Source organism: Branchiostoma belcheri, unplaced genomic scaffold (assembly GCF_001625305.1).
Source record: "Branchiostoma belcheri isolate BF01 breed outbred unplaced genomic scaffold, Haploidv18h27 scaffold11, whole genome shotgun sequence".
NCBI classification, from domain to species: Eukaryota; Metazoa; Chordata; class Leptocardii; order Amphioxiformes; family Branchiostomatidae; genus Branchiostoma; species Branchiostoma belcheri.
In genome coordinates this window covers 2,167,115-2,183,684 of record NW_017802491.1, presented here as the reverse complement: position 1 = coordinate 2,183,684, position 16,570 = coordinate 2,167,115, and the positions used below count along the sequence as shown (strand labels likewise).

Sequence of the window (16,570 nt, the reverse complement as noted above, 5' to 3'; positions counted from 1 at the left end):
AAGCAGCGTCCTCTGTTTTACAGTGATCTCGAACGCCACTGTCCGTCACTTGTACAGTAAAGGGAATAGCGTATGTAACTGTGGGCTTTCGGGAGTTGCCCGATGAATTCAGTCTGTTTGCCAAACGTCACGGGAAGAGTAACTTTTGTATGAAGTATTTGTAGATAAAAATGTGACAGTAAATGTTGAGGGAAGTCTCCCGCTGAACGGACAGTAGCTGTCGATGCTCTGTATCTTGGTGGATCTGGAGAATCTGGAAGTTGTTGATAATTTGAACTACGTATACTGGTAGGGGTAGGTGATTGTAAGATGGAACGGACCCTGAACAAAACTGTAAATACTTCTAAGTGAAAATATCTTTTTTGCTACGAGAAGCTCTCGTACTTATTTTTGCTATGATGGTCCAGTACATTGGCGTGTATGATATAGCTTTAGCCTAGGCCACCCCAGTGGTCTGCATCCCTCCTGTGAATGTTGGTGTTGATGTCAGCTTCTGTTTCAGCATGTAGAGGTTTTTCTGGAGATTGAATCACCACACTGTGTTATCCAATATGTTTGTATCCATAACAATATCTAGCATATTTGTCAAGCCTATTAGCAACTTGAGGAGCTGTGAAAAGAAAAGCCGCTGGCACCAGACTCCCTGTGCTTCCATGGCAGACTGCCTTCTAGTATATTGGGATTTGAACCTGGGTGCTCTGATACACTTCTTAGGAAATTTACTCTACGTGTAGTCAGTTTGCAATGCAAAAGCTGGAGACATTTTTTTTGTATTGACAGCATGTAAAAAGTTGTAACATTAGGCATTGCAGTCCGTTTTGTTGTTGTGCATTGGCCTTGAGACCAACATGAACCTGTATGATTCCATAGCTTGGTGCTAGTCTGTGGCCGTGTCGTTGGTTTGAATATTTGCACTGGTGTGACGTACCGCAGACTCGGTGCCAAGACACAAACCCTCCCGTTTGCTGGCAAACCTTGGGGTCAAGGGTGACAGGTTAAATCTGACTGTACCATTGTCAGAACAGTGATAGAAAAACACTTGAGGGAGAATCACAAGTGTTTGTTGCAAGACCTTTTTTCCTTCTGTCTGTCTCTTTCTCTTAAAGCAGATGTCTAGCTTGAGCAAATTGTGATCGCAGTAAACCAGTACTGAACCAGTGTAGGTACAGACATGATGAAAGACAGCTTTTGTGTGTAAGCAGAGTTTAACATTTTAACAAACATTCCATTCTGCAGACATTATACCTTGTTTGTTTAGAAAGTTAGAATTTATCATTTTCTTTCTGAGTACATGGATGCTTTTTTAATAGAATAACAAAATAGTTTTTTCTCGATATGACTGAGATGACAGCAGACAAAATGGAATGTGAGCAATAGTGTAATAGAAACAACTTCTGGTTGTAACACTCCCTCTAAAGCAATAGCAGTTCTACAGAACATCTGTAGTAGTTTGTGGTGAAATCTGTATCAATGACATAATGCTATGCAACAGAAGAGATATATAAACCAACTGTTTTGGAGGATCACATAGAAAAGGACTTCTTACCCAGGTAGACGATGGCATGAGTAAGGTAGGATATTCACAGAACAGAACTGAACAAAACAAATTCTCGAGTGTTGTGTATGCTGTCATTCATGCAGTCAGAGAGCATTGCAGATAAATTGTATGTCATATGCCCTCTTCCCACTGAACCACCATTGTAACTAGTATAGCTACCGTCTAACCTGCAATGTCTCTCAGTACAACATAGATGTGATGATGAGTTTTGATAATGACAATCACGTCGCTAGAGGGAGGGTGCTGTCTTACACCAGGCACTTAACAGTGGGTTTGTACTTCTTAAAGGAATCTTGTTTAGCCTGTATAAGAGTAGCATTTGATACAAATGACTTGCGGTGACCTGCTGGAAGTGTTCCACTTTAAGGCTTCTGTTGGTAGTGTAGAGTTTGCTTGGGCTCAAGACTATAATCTAGCTCTCATGATGTGTTTCAGAGTGTGACACATACTAGCCATTTGTACTGGTCAACAAAAAGGGACAAAACAAAGTGTTTTTGACTTGCTGTATTATGAACTGTACTATGTAATACCAATGTGATTGGGCCATAAATTTCCATTGAAGAAAAAAAAATACTGTTACGTCGATGTAGGTTTTGTAAACTATTCATGTACATAGAAAGGCTGTGCATTATTAGTGAGTTGATATGTATGGATTATTGTTCTCTTGTATTCATATTGTAATAAATGACACTTCAGTGGGCCAACAAAACTGAACCAGACTCATGTGCTTCATTCCAACCATTCCTGGAAGTTTGATACAGATAAAGCAGAATGCTAGCAGACCTAAGAAACAATACTAGTAAGTTGACTTGATGAGTCTGTCCAAGGAAGTAATTTCCCTGCCATTTTGTTATGTTTCTACATATTAGTGGTAACATCATCTCCACATATATTGATTACTACTGACACACTCAACTGGCATGGACCCATAAAACTATGATTGTGTAGGGCGATGACTACAAGGAAAACACTAGTATATTTGCCTAACGGTATGGCTTTGCTAGCTATGGATGTGTACTTCTGCCTAACTCTACCACCACATTCTTGAGCTCGTAAATTTTTCCTGATTTTCCCACTCAACCATACGCCTAACTCTGTGTAACATCACACTCTCCGTTGGAATCCAACTGATGAAGACATACTGTATCAAAGTACTGAAGTAGCAATGAAAAAGTAACCACTCCAGCGGCAGGACGTGAATGTCACCACATCATTATGACCAAGTCATGATCGTATTTGTGAGGGATATTATGACAGAGCTATAGTTTTAACATAGTACCATACTCTCATAGGTAAGGAGAACATATTTCTACGTAGTCGAACTTTCCTCATTCGCCAACTACATTGAGCTCCGGGAAATTTCAATGGTGAGCTAAATGGCCCCGGCGGAGGATGGCGCTTTCAGCACCAAGGAGAGCTACGGTGGCTCACGGTGATCGGGTTAAAGTTTACGCTCGCTCCGATACCCACTCAAATCAGCTTACCAGGGTGATGACTAGGCTAAGGAGCGCCATTACAACGGCCCCCGAAATTACACGAACTTTTGAACAGCTGAAAAGAAGCATTCAATGATTATTACGAGAAATTTGAAAAAAGAATCTTAAACCTTTTGATGATAGAATAATAATTCTTAACAAGATAATCCACTTCAACTCGGCTCGCCAAGTCTATAAGCTATAAGAACGAGAAAACCTTGACTCAAATTCGACGATCCTACGATCTTTTCTGAGCCGTCTCTGATGAAAGGCGGCATTGTCTTTATGACGTCACAACACTTCGATACGAAGCGTTACACGGTTCGTGAGTGTTGAACTATGACGTCACCATCAGAATTTTTCTGACGTCATAATCTGACGTTTACCCAGTTCAGCGTGGTCGTTTCGGCATGCGCACTTTTCGAGACTGAGGTGAAAAAAAATTCACCAAATTCTACGTGTGAACGCACCCATCCCTCCGACTCATACACCAGCTACAGACGTACAGCGATGGCGGGCACCTGGTAACGCTATACTCGTAAGTAGAGTTGCTTACTTAGCTGATTTCTTGGGTGGGGAGAGTGGGTGGGGTCAGGTGCAGGTTTGAGCATTTCGCAAAACTTAATGAAAATTTGTTATACGCCCGAAAAATCGGGCGGCCCGATCCTCTAAAGTGGAACCACTGTGAACTATTTCTCTACTAGTATTTCGTGGGAACAATGCAGTCTCGTTCAACGAAATTATTCCTGAAGAACTTCCCATTTTGATGCATCCTTACCCTTACTAACGTTACAAAGAAAAATATTATTTCAACAAACAAACATGGGCCAAACATGTGCATATATTTTGTCTTTTATTTTGAAACATGACTTAGACGAGAAGTAATAACACAGTAGAACATGGAATTGGAGTCATGCTATCGCTACAAAACTTAGTTCTTGACATTCAATTACGATATAACATACATGTATTCAGCAACAAATGGTAATATTTATTTTTACGTGAGAAGATATTGACCCATGTTTAGGCACATGTTTTAAGCATTCAACAAAGGCCTAATGGCTATGTTATACAAAAACGTATAGTTAACATTTTTCATTTTCGTCAGGCACTTGTGTTTTTACAAAGGAAAACCTCACATTAATTCTGATCACTTTGCTATAAAGGACACTTTCACAAAAGTCTTCCATATCATGCAGTACATTTCTATCACCCTGTTTGCTAGCTTTTGAGGTTTTTATATCAGTGCATAGCACAAGATTATTCACTTCAAAGATTAACTGAAGTAATCTCCGAGTCATGCAAATGTTGACAAACTTTGCATGCACAACGGTACAATTGACACTAACAATACTTCAAGAATGCAATGTGCATTGCTGATCATTCTATAGAGGCACACAAGGTATCATTTGACATGAACACATCACAACATCTTTAGGAATACGACACGTATAGAAGGCACATCGGTTTACATGGAATGACTCATCATTTGCAAAAATCGTCAATAAACATACGTTGTTACATCAACATATTCCTCGTGTGAGATAAGTTACCTAGAACATGCTATACTTTCTTTCTTTCTTTCTCAATTCATATCTTTTGGACGGCATCATAGTTTAAAGCGCAACAAATAAATTATAGAACTCATATAGCTGGTTTTAGCCCAGCTAGTATTAAGGTCTGTAACTGGTGGCTGATCTTGTAGCCATAGGATATCGATGTTATTCCAGTTCAAAAGAGTCTAAGGTCGCCTAGGACGTCTGTCCAGCTGCTATGCATTTAGCGCTCATCACTGGTCTCCTCTTTAACCTACTAGTTATAATGGGTTTGAGACACCTTTATATACCTTTCAGTTTCCACAATGCAGTCTCAGGTGTCATTTTAGAGACAGTGCTACCTTTTTTCAACTCCCATTAGTCACTGTGGTCACAGATGACAACATGGCAATGGTGTCAGTTCTGAAAATGTGCGTCTTGCATATAGCGACACGTGCCCTGATCTTTGAAGGACTGCTTGTTTTGGCTGCAGCCAAACGTCTGTAGTGTATACCTCTGGGTTCGAGGCAATGATGTAGATGTCGGTTGAGTCTAGGGTCCAAAATCTCTGGAATCCCTCAGATGAAACTTCACCGCCTGGCGGAGTGGGGCCTGTTGGTAGCCGGTGCGCAGGCAGGAGGGTCCGGTAGTCCCTCCAGGTTGAGTCCGATCAGGTTCCTGCGCAAGTAGTCCAACTCTAGCTGGTCCCCGACCTGCTTCAGTGTCTCCGCACACTTTTTCACCTCTTCTTTGTGCGCGGCATCGCCACTTAATCGGTTGTCGAAAACATCTGGCTTGGCCTTGTAAATGTCTTCGGCCGTAACCAGCTTAGGAAGCCGAGTCGAGTTCGGGTCGTGAGGCATTTCTGTTTTGTTATTGTGAACTTCAAGTGACGAGTCACTGTTGAACGTTGTCGGGACGCCGTTGGCGTGTTTTCCGGTCTCCTTCGCACAACGTTCCGTCTCCCACTCACACACCGCCTTGGTGTTGGTGTACACCATTGAGAAGCCTGCTACCGTCTGAAAGAAAAAGTAACAACAAACGTCATTTGACGTTCGCTTGGACGTGTGTGGGCATGCCGGTCCGTCACGTGACTCAAACGTGACGTATCCTACCACAAATAGCTACAACAGTCAACAAAACATTTACACGTTGCGTAATATACGTGTACCGCGATAATACTTTTCCGTTATGTTATGTTAGTTTAACTATAACCGTTTTCTTCACTGTGCGTGTGGCAGATATCAGAATGAAAGCAAAAATGTCGTGATGATGGTAAAGTTACAAAATTATGAACATGATTATTAACTACGTAACATTACAGTCACCACTTCACAGAGTCATCACACATGAAGGAACCGCGTATAGAATACTAGTAAAATGATAAATGTAACACATTTGCCGCTGGCAATAAGCTGTCATCATTGTTTATATAAAAACCTCCTAGACTCGCTGTTATTTTGTGTCACATGGGGAGGGGGGCGCTTTGTATGAACTACGACTGTCACTGAATGAATGAAAGAAAGATAGTAAAACACCCGAAACACTAACAAAGCAAGGTGTTTTGATCAAAACACGGATATGAACAAAGTAAAAAAAATATATATAAACAAATTCACCTTCAGGTAGTTGCTGGATTACAGACTCAGTATCTTGATATTAGGGGATGTCCGACCGCCGGTACCGACACTTCCTTAATATTTCACTCTTCCTGGCGCCGACGTCAGTTTCGAGTATTCACAGGTGTTTTCAACGAAGGTTTCCTCTCGTACTGACGAAATGTCTCCTTGCGCCCACACTCACTTCACTTGGAACCAAAACTGAGTTCTATTTTGGGAAATTATTCGTCGAATGTGAAACAATGACGTAACTTTCTCTTCTAATGCGCTATTGTAAAATTTTGAACACGATCCCGTGGAATATTTACAGGTATGACTCACCTGCGCGTGAGGTATTGGGGTCAGCCAATCACCGAAGCAGACGCGTCTGACGTCTTGCATAATATCCCGAAATAGGGATGACGTGATGTCACCGAAGTGGACTCGTCAAATTTCGTAACCAATCAGCAACCGCCCTTTTCTCTTCGTCATCCAATCGGCAGACAAAATCTAACATGCCGAAGGGATCGTTCACACTTCGGCATTGTTCGGACATGGTCGGGTGTACTACGCAACAACCACACCCGATGCTAGTGAGTAAAACTGGGGAATTTTACTGTTCACCTCCTTCTTCTTTGCGTCTCGCCCGGACAGGTAGGGAGCTGAAAATGTCGGCGGCTTCTCCTCAGCCTCCGCCAACTGGGTTATCGCCAACATCTGGCTGTCCTGGACTCTCGCAGCTGCTGGGGAGGCAGCAGAAAACGGTCGGGCTGAACGACTTTGGAAGTCTTTTTCAGCTAGGCGAGAACAACAACAAAATTCAACATGGCCGCCAACAAGTCCAGAGGTAAGGAAACTGAGTCAGTAGTCTCGGCACTTTAAAGTAAAGGTAGGAAGTGTAAAGTTTCACCAGACTGATTTGCAGGTTAATTTGATCTGCATTTTATGTATCTAGCTAATAACTATGGGCTTGTACCTAAACAAGGGGTATGCTTTGACGGTCACGTACTCAAAATTTATGAATTTTATAACGTATATTTAGGTGACGCCAAGTTTAAAGCTCGCTGTTGCTGGCTGATGTTTGTCAGAACTGTTACTATTGTGTCCATGCTATTTCCCGTCATCAAGTTCTAGTATGAGATATAGAACAAATTATTATATTTGGTATGCCAATATCTTTTTAGAAAAAAGAGAACAAAAAAATAAATCATAAATGTCAATGTGATTTTGACTGGTGTTCAAGCCGTGTTCATAGAATTCGAAGGAGAGAACACCAGGATCACAATGGCTACAAGGTTTGGTCAAATACAAATCTGATGCAGTGAAAGGCATCCAAATCAAACCAATAGCCCCACAAAATGTTGATTTGATGGAGTGCTTCAGCTACACTGGCTTTCAACTTTCCATACCTGTCTCTTTTATAAGGTTTGATGTCTGAACCTTGTGTTGACCCTGACTAACCAAGAATCTTTCTGTTCCAGTCATCCTGATGCAGAGAACCCCATTGTGACAGAGGCTGAGGATCTAGCCAGGTTCTACATCCAAACAAAAATCAGTAACAGGAAATCCAGTCCACCCAGCAAGACAGCGGCAACTCTACAGAGAACGGCAGACGAGCTCCTGGAGCGGCACCAGTATTTCTTCAACGGCATGGTCAACAGGCTACAGATCTCACCTGAGACAAGCTACACCACCTTCAAGAACGTGGCAGATGAAATGTTAAAGGACGAAACGGTCAACTGGGGCCGCGTCGTCGCCCTGTATGCCTTTGCCGGCAGAATAGCCGTCCACTGTAGAGAGCAGAACCCAGAGGTGGCCGAAACAGTCGGCGAATTTCTGGGAAAATACGTTGGAAGCAACCTCGCTGGTTGGATCAAAGAACATGGGGGATGGGTAGGTATCAATAATATTGATCTCCAAGCTGACACATGTCCCCAGCTTGTCTTTGTGGAGCTTTGCTGTGGTTTGGTACATCTTTCATTTTTTTTCCAAGACACGCCACAGAACCATGTTTTGAAAGTACAAAATGCCACAGTAAGGCATACAAAAATAAGCTAAACTGAAGTCATCTGACTTCTTGTAGATTATACTCATACTGCTTATGGCCAGTTTCCATACCCTCATAATACTCTTGAATTATGTGGATGGTAATTAGATATGCTGGGAAAAACACCCATATTTCTGAACAGAGGAAGTAGCCCATTTCCTCATTTGTATTTGCCTATTGTGTGAAACATCCACTTCAAAGACTCACCCACCTTAAACTAACAACCCGATCCTCTTGTCAGGACCACCTAATATGGTCAGGGTCCCAAGTAGATCAAGGCAAAAGAGGATGTTTATGCCAAATAGAACTTTTCTTTGTGTGGAAAAAAACAAGTGGGAGTGAATTTTTTTCTGCAGTAAAACCACCAAAATGAAAGATCAGTAGACAATCTACATTTCGAAGGTTTGTTTAGAAGGAACTAAAGGCCAAGCAAGGTACTGTAAGGAACTACCAACTTGTCCATTTTGTTCTCATTTTCTTTGGCTGGATGAGATGAAAAACTTGCTCTAAGCTTTTCAATTTAACACAGAAACAACTATGAAGATGTTGGGAATATCTTTCTGGAATGTTGACTTGCTGACTCCTATACTGTATGGCATGACTGTTGAAAGGAAGTTATCCATAGGTCATTGACCTCAGAAGTGTCAACATTTCCAGGTAAAAGATGACACATGTCCTTAGTTAGGGTCATTGATCCTGGGCAAGTCTGGGCTTGGCAATCCTTTACTGCTCTGTCAGCCCTAATATTGCACTGTATGATGTTTTGTACATTCTTTACATGTTGCCTTGACTTGTTTTGCAGGAAACCTTGAACAATGTGTTCCGGAAGGATCAACCCGTGGAAGTCACCCTTCGGAATGGACTTATCTTCACTGCAGCTGCACTAGGCGCTGCTGCAACAGTTCTCAAGCTCATCTCCTGAACCAGTGTTGCAGTATCACACGATCTGTTCCAAGTCACGTCACTCAGACTTTCACTGTCAATTATGCTGACTGTTTGTTTGACAGAAATATGCAGGAAGGATACATTTTTTGCCTTTGAACATTTCAGCATGTCCTATAGGGGTACATGGAATGGAGTATTGTCACAGGTTGAACAGGTCTTCAGTGGCAGCTACTGTGGAAAATTACAGGAACATGGTTAATTGAGAAAGGAACTTGTGTTGGTATTTCATTCCATGTAGCCCATACATGCACACTGTGTGATTCAAAGGCAAAGAAGTGTCCCTGCTTATTTCTGTTGGCATTAATTGATGACATCTTAAGCATTAAGTAGTGAGTCATAAGTCACATAAAGGTTAGTCACAAATATCTTACATACTAGGCATTATGTAATTACCTGCTACAATGTATTACTGGAAACAGATTTGTAGATTGAGTTTGGGAAATTGTAAAGAGGCCACCTCATGTCTGAAGATCTTGAATCATGCCTGGAAAAGCGTTATCTACAGTGCCATCTTATGGAGAGTGGTGCTCAAGTGCTTATGAATGATAAGTGAAGGAAACCCACTTCTTCAAAAGCAATATACCAAAGGCTTATGACTTCTTTTGACATTCTTGATCGAGGTGACCTCTATCATACTGTACCATAATTACAACAAAGTGCCTTTTGTTTATATGATGTAACTATCATTGCTTATTAATTTTTGTGCATAATTTGTATATTGCGTGTATTTTAGATGTCATAAGGAATGAGTTTGAGCCGTCATGTTGCATGTGGACAATGATACAAAGGTTATTTCTACACAGATGAATATAGAGGCTGCGTTGGTACATGTACCTTGCAGTAGAGGCCTAGCTGTGTAACAGATGGCCAATGCTGTGACTGATACTAGTACTAGTAACAACTGCAGGACTATTCACCAAGTGCAACCAAGCAGCCTTCTAAGTATTCTTACATCCTAAGACTGGAAAACAGAAACTCAGAGAGAGGATATTTTGAGGATCAAAGAAAGATAAGTCCTTGATGAAGAAACGTCTACTTTGTAATGATGACTTTTGTATTTGTATGATATGCCGTGAATTTGTAAAATTGTACTTACAGGGATCAGTGAATTTAGTAAGGGATAACTGCCATTGGTGCTGGAAACTGCCTTATATGGTTATATCGAAATTTAGTAATTAACCCTTCTTTCCTCCCATCATTGGTTCTACAAAATACCTTCTGTGCTTCGTGAGTCTGTCGTATCCAATCTTGCCAACCTGCAGACAGTCCAAGTTCCAGTATACCACACACTGGTCTGTACAGATGAATGCTGTGTATGTATGACTGTAACACTCTGGTAAAGACTTGAGAACAGTGGACTCATGTGTACAGATGTTGACTTGTGTACTGTCCTGTTCCAGTGGCTGAGTGTGTGTGCTATGCTCCCTCCTGTTGGAAGGCCAATCAAGGGGATAAGTGCAGGGGGAGGTAAAGGGGATGGTCCAGGCCCGTGCAGATCTTCAGAAAAACCGAGTTCTCCTGTGTGTGTTCTCTGAGAGAGTGCAAGCAGGAGAATCCACTGAGGATCTGAGCTTTGCCTGGAGACAGTAAGTCATTACATGAAGGTACCGGTAAGGAACAGGGTTGTGTACATTGTAATCAGCAATCCTGTTGGGGTGGGTGTCCCTTAGCCTGGTTACTAAACCTTTTATAGGTTTGATAACCAGGCTAGGTGTCCCTTGGTTGTGTATGGCCTAGTTACCACATTCTATGTATGTCACTTCTTTCATGATCATGTAAGGAACCTTCAAAGCTTTTTTCAATGGAATTTTTTTCTTGTCATGATGACTCATTCTATTGAGAATCTCAGTTCAATTGATTTGTTTACTTGCAGGAATAGCCTGGATGACTCATCAGTCAATGACAAAAAAGAGATGATGCAAAGTGTTTATCTTACTGGTAATACCAGACTCAGGTCCCCCAGGCAACAGGATCAGTACATTGCACAATGGCCTGTGCTGATTTCAGAATTATATCCATTTGACTGATGGCTAAATTTGTATCAAGAATCTTCTCCAAATTCTTTCACAGAAGTATGGCAGCTTGGTTCATAAAGAACTGTTATTTCAGTATTAGAGATGACATACTTCAAAAGGAATAGCCTGGGTACCATCCCTATATGTTACACTGCTCAGCTAAGCACAGAGCGGAGCAAATATGGATGCTACCCAGCCTACACAAGGAACACAATGCAAGAACTGTGTCAGGAAACCACATATATTTCACTGATGGAAGGTGTATTTGTAAATCAGGCCGGTGATGAGAGGATATTTCAACATGGGATAGCAAATTGCAAGTATATGTAGGAGGTATTAGACTGGCAACAAACTATATGGACATGTTGCACACAATTGAGTGTGATGAGTAATGAAGATGACTTCTCAAGCTAGAAGGGACGTGACAATTGCAAGAACAAGGACATTAGACATGAGTTGAGAGCCACTCAGTGAAGCCATCTTCATTTCTGTTATGGTTTTGGAAGATTTTATTTGTTTAGCCCTCTCCCTGCTTAGGTACACGCAAAGATTGCCCCTAAGCAGGGAGCAGGTTGATTTTTTCAGGTTTGGTATATTTTGTCATGGAAGATTATATGCACATTGTGTTTTTAAAGACATTATGTTTTAACATTGGAATAAAGTCTATGTGGTACTGGTGCCTCATCCTTAAATATGTTGTCATGTTTTTAGTATTACTGAAGTTCAGTTTATTACCAGGAGTGAAAGAATACAAACCTCATTCAAGTCAAGCAGTAATTGAATGAATATTTGCATATTCATGCCCATGGGGCTACATGCATACATGGACTGTATGATGTTACATGTATCTCATACTGAGTAACAAAAATACATGATATAAACATACAAACCGACCCCTTCCCCCCCACACACACAATTGACACATTTCTGCAGCAATAAATGATTCCATAAAGTAATTTGTTAGTGCCCCAAAAACTTCAATCTGCAAGGCTTAGGCAATAAAAACACTTCTTACATAACTGGCCGTTGAGTCAAAACAAATTTGCTCCCGTGTTTTCTCTCTATGTTTGCAATATAGAAGCGCTTTTCCTTGAAAAGTCTACTCAAGAAATTTTTACGCTTATGACACAAGGAATGGTAGGGCTTACATAATTACATAATAAATTAAAGACAGTGACTTGCATGCTATGAAAAACTGGGGTGCAGGTACTGTGTAATGAGTGGGTGTTGTGGCGTGGGATAGTTCTATGTATTGACACAACGTCTGGCTAACATGTGACCCCAAATCGATAATTTTTGTAAACATCCTGTGCATATCAGAGTAGACTAGGGTCAGTTTGAAGTGTTAGAACAGTTTTCAATTTTCTGTGTTATCACACAGCTAAACGCTCTGCTTGCGACTTGATGTGAGCTGAACAAGGCTAGAACGAGTTTTCTCAGTCGACAGCGTAATACCAAAACAAAATATCACCATAGTATCATGACAATGCCCAGTTTCAGTTTCCACTCTTTGGTTCGGGTACAAAGGTGGAATGTTTCCCAGATAACATGGACAAAAGCTCGGCAGACATGTCCGTGCGTGTAAGGTGCACCAGTTGACATGCGCACCTGTGCCCACCTGTCGTGACGTCACAAGTCCGGAAGTGGTGGGCAGGTGAGGTGGGCGGGGGACGGCCCAGCGCGGCTCTATTTCTGGGAAAGTGTTGCACCACAAGGAAACGGCAGCAAAGGAAGAGGCATCACGTGGATCATAAGGGCCCAACCCCCGCACCTTGTGCAAGTACTTCACGTCATTGGCGCCAAATAACGCCAGTGAGAACGGGGTTTTCCTGACACTGCCGCTAGACTCTTCCGAGGGAGGACACGTATTCTGACGGTCCCTGGGATTTTTTCAAGGCTCGAGTGTAGTTCGATTTTGAGGTAGGTGTATAGAAATTCAGTTCATAAAGGTATCTATTCCTGACAAGTGAAGAGAACGTTGTAGACTTTGCCATGTACATTCTGGTATGAATTGGTTGAATTATTACTTTTGTAAGGTAAATATGAAAATGAAAATGACCCGACCCTGTAGTAGCAGACAAAAATGACCGGCATTTAGGCAATAAACACTACGACTTTGCCTGTAATTAACCTACAAACGTGTACAAATTACTAGTACAGTTTATATTGTGGGTAGGCGTGGTGACTGTTGGCCGACAAGTTTACACGTACATGTAACGTATCCTCGGTACTTTATATGTGGACTATACACGATTGTGTTACTTTATATATATATAGTTTTGTTTAGTTTTGGACGTTCGTATATGTGATACATGTTCACAAGAGGACACAGTATAAAAGGCAATTTTTGTCACATTTTAGTACGTCTCTTCACATCTCGGAGCTAGCTTTAGGTGGGCTTGTGACAGGAAATTACAATCGACTGTATTTGTGCGTCCGTCCTCCCACACACTAAACATAGTTCATGTTGTTAGTGCTTCACTTCAGTGTAAAATGTAGATATAAATGGTTTCTCATATTGACTACATCTCCCTTTACGTATTTCCACTAGATTGTAAGGCCATGGGCTTCAAGCAAACATCTAGCATGTGGGAAACACAACGGAACAATCTGTCAGGGAGTGAAGAAAGGAGGGACGGGGCCAGCAATACCAGCAACACCGCCACAACAGCACCGACATTAGGGCAAGAATTGGTCATACAAGTCAACACTGTACAGATTCGTGCTCTGGACATTTCGATGGGGCGGCCTGGACTGAAACCTTCTGTGGAAGTAGAAAAGCATTGTGGTATTATTCTCCGTAACTTGGGTGACGAACTGTTTAACAGGTCACTGAATGCCCTTAATCTTGAGGGACTTGCGCCACCTACTGACAATGACAGAAACCACAGAGGAAGACACCACTCGGCAAACAACATATGAACAAGGAGCTGGGCAGAAAATCATGCCGTCAGTTCTGCAAACCTTCTGTAAAATATTGGCATAATCAAGCACAGATCACTAGAATGTATCTGATGCTTTTGTATCGATTATGGTCAGCCATATACGGAGTGCAATAGGACAAATACCTTAACTGTATAGTCAAAGGTTGGAATAAAAAAATAATTTTAGGAGTGGCATAACACACATTAACCCTCGGTTGCTAAGTATTCTATTCAGCATTACTATACTAGTAATCAATATATGTATAATCGAAACAGTAGTGCATTCAGATCAGTATGTTCTGCTCGTAGCGCAGTGTTTAACGAATATATCACGGTTTCAACTGTGCAGAATGTAAAAAGTGTTGTTTTAATCATATTACACAGACTTTCACTCTGGTGCTGTGAATGGAATTAAAAACCGTCAACACTAACGCTGAGTGTATAAAGTACGAGATATCTTTACTTTTGCCCAAGCTCAGTCAACTAAGATCTGATATAACGTTTATGGTCACACTTGACAGAATTCGAAAAAACAGATACATGGGTACAAGAATAGATAGATGGGGATGGAGGGATGAATGGGTGAATGAAAGAAATTTAGTCTTATTAATCAAATACCACTGGAAATTCTCACAAGATTTCTTCCCTAACGTAGGTAGTGCTTGTTCATACACACATATCGTTTGGGTATAAATATTGTACATAAGAGAGATGTGTTTTTTTTTCAATTTATCACATTTACACAAGATATATAAGCAGCTGTGTAAAGAAACAAAACAGACCAACCAAGGATAAAGGACAACATTGTTAACGTTAGTAATCAAACGTTACCACATAGCTTTCCTACGTGTTACATAAGTTACCTTGCTCGCTTTCCCTGTTATATGTCCGGCAAGCTTTCACAGGGCGCCATACAACGCACAAACGGGGTAAAAGTTGTGGTCCTCGGGTCACAAACAACTTGCAAACTTCGAAGTTACCAATGGTTACATGACATCACCTGGTGGAACAAGGGATGATAAAACAATGGTGCGGTTAGAACACATTCGAATGTCTAGTTTCTAAGCAACAGAGGATTCGAACATACACATTGGAGCTTCCACAGTTTCCTATGTGACCGTGAACATAGCCGCTAAGAGAGAATTTGCCCCCCTTCGAGTTGTTTTATGACGAAGTGAAGAAGACAAAGGCTCCAAAGATAGTTGGTTTCATAATGAATTTACGATCAGGAAAAAGTGTAGACAGTGTTCTGGATAGGGAGCAGAAGAAAAGGAAAGCGAATAAATCTAGAGCTAGTCCGACCGCTGCCGAAAGGGACCGTGAGGAACAACAACTTTTGCTGCAAGTCGTTGTCGCGATGGCCGTCATTTTCATCGGACTGGTACTCTACGTCGAGGTTTGTGTTGTCGTGGCGTGGGACAAGTATATCATTGTTGTGGAGTATGGCAGTTGCAGCTTATCAATGTGGCTTCCTGTGTCGGGAAATATGGGTAGCTTTCCCTAGATTGTGTCTACTTTTTAGTTGAAGCTTCGATTGAATGGTAAGGTGATTCAGTACCAAGGACAGGGTATGTTATGACCGTCAGTTTTGAGTAATGTTACCACAGAAGAAGCTCGTTCTCATACATTCTATTCTCTCCTTCTGTTACAGTGGAACAACCTGTGGTTTGGCCGTACTAACGCCCAGGTCGTTCACAAATCGGCTGTGATGGCGCCATTAGCATCGGGCAAGGCCAAGACAGGTGACCCGTCTCTCTACCATCTCACCCTTCCGTCCCAAGGCAGTACTGCAGGCGACTATGCCCAAGTCATGGAGGCACTGCTGGAACACCATCCCCACAGTGTCCGGCCGTTTGTCCAGGCTATGGGGAGAGAGCTATTCAAAGAGGTTGTCACTAAACTTATCCAGAAGGACGTCCATCTTCTAGAGCTCATATCCGAGGCCATGAGTCTTCCACCTGACTCGGAGGGGGAGTGCTCCTTCAGGGTTAGTCCAGAGTCTGGAGAGATGGATGTCACATGTGAGGAGGATCGAAATATCGAGGATCACCAGGAGCTTTAGACCACTGGAGCTTATGTTGATGATTCCCTTTGTGGTCTTCTGTTTTCGATTGTACAATAGCGATACAGTTTGTGTGCTTTGAGATGAGATAAGCCCCCCCGAAAAAGCTAAGGCACAACCTTTTCATTAAATGATTAATGATTAGCGGTTGATTCGTATATTGTTCATTAACAGATATACGCTAGGGAAAGCGCCGAAACAAATTCGTTGCACGTATAGATATGCAGGATACTGTTAGGCTTCAAAACCAGTGATATAGACTTGCTTTCAGTTATATTATCTGAGTGGCCGAGATACGCTGAAAAGTGTACATGTGCTGTGTTTAGTCTTATTCGCTAGATGTCGCTGCTAATAAGTGCAGTGGTGTACTGCACTGAGAGAAGCGGAAACGTTGCACCGAGCGAAGGTAAA

General features: G+C 41.8%; 3 protein-coding genes and 2 long non-coding RNA genes across 6 annotated transcripts in view; 3 read left to right on the top strand and 2 right to left on the bottom strand.

Annotated features, from left to right (window-relative positions):
* The window catches only part of LOC109484367, a 57,003-nt gene extending 41,937 nt beyond the window's left edge, over positions 1–15,066 (bottom strand). Inside the window, exon 1 of the long non-coding RNA XR_002141070.1 lies at positions 14,961–15,066. This is a non-coding gene — a long non-coding RNA (uncharacterized LOC109484367). The remainder of the gene's footprint in view (positions 1–14,960) is intronic.
* Positions 3,420–11,865, top strand: LOC109484298 (anti-apoptotic protein NR13-like). 2 transcript variants are annotated; one of them, XM_019787566.1, is made up of 4 exons: positions 3,420–3,571; positions 6,821–7,013; positions 7,648–8,059; positions 9,016–11,865. In XM_019787566.1, exons 2-4 carry the CDS (start codon positions 6,835–6,837, stop codon positions 9,133–9,135), a joined length of 711 nt encoding a protein of 236 aa, XP_019643125.1. In that variant the 5' UTR covers positions 3,420–3,571; positions 6,821–6,834; the 3' UTR covers positions 9,136–11,865. The 2 variants fall into 2 exon arrangements, with proteins under 2 accessions (XP_019643125.1, XP_019643118.1); XM_019787559.1 differs by lacking the exon at positions 3,420–3,571 and having other exon boundaries at positions 6,705–7,013.
* LOC109484339 lies at positions 4,893–6,514 on the bottom strand. The gene is made up of 2 exons (XM_019787596.1): positions 6,188–6,514; positions 4,893–5,587 (listed from the first exon to the last, which is right to left on the bottom strand). The coding sequence occupies exon 2, from the start codon at positions 5,567–5,569 to the stop codon at positions 5,159–5,161; it is 411 nt and encodes a 136-aa protein (XP_019643155.1). The 5' UTR covers positions 5,570–5,587; positions 6,188–6,514; the 3' UTR covers positions 4,893–5,158.
* Positions 12,819–14,115, top strand: LOC109484360. The gene is made up of 2 exons (XR_002141069.1): positions 12,819–13,093; positions 13,725–14,115. It is a non-coding gene; the product is annotated as an uncharacterized LOC109484360 (long non-coding RNA).
* Positions 15,067–15,200: 134 nt separating the features above from the next.
* LOC109484328 lies at positions 15,201–16,253 on the top strand. The gene is made up of 2 exons (XM_019787586.1): positions 15,201–15,493; positions 15,749–16,253. The coding sequence occupies exons 1-2, from the start codon at positions 15,311–15,313 to the stop codon at positions 16,157–16,159; spliced, it is 594 nt and encodes a 197-aa protein (XP_019643145.1). The 5' UTR covers positions 15,201–15,310; the 3' UTR covers positions 16,160–16,253.
* Positions 16,254–16,570: the final 317 nt, after the last annotated feature.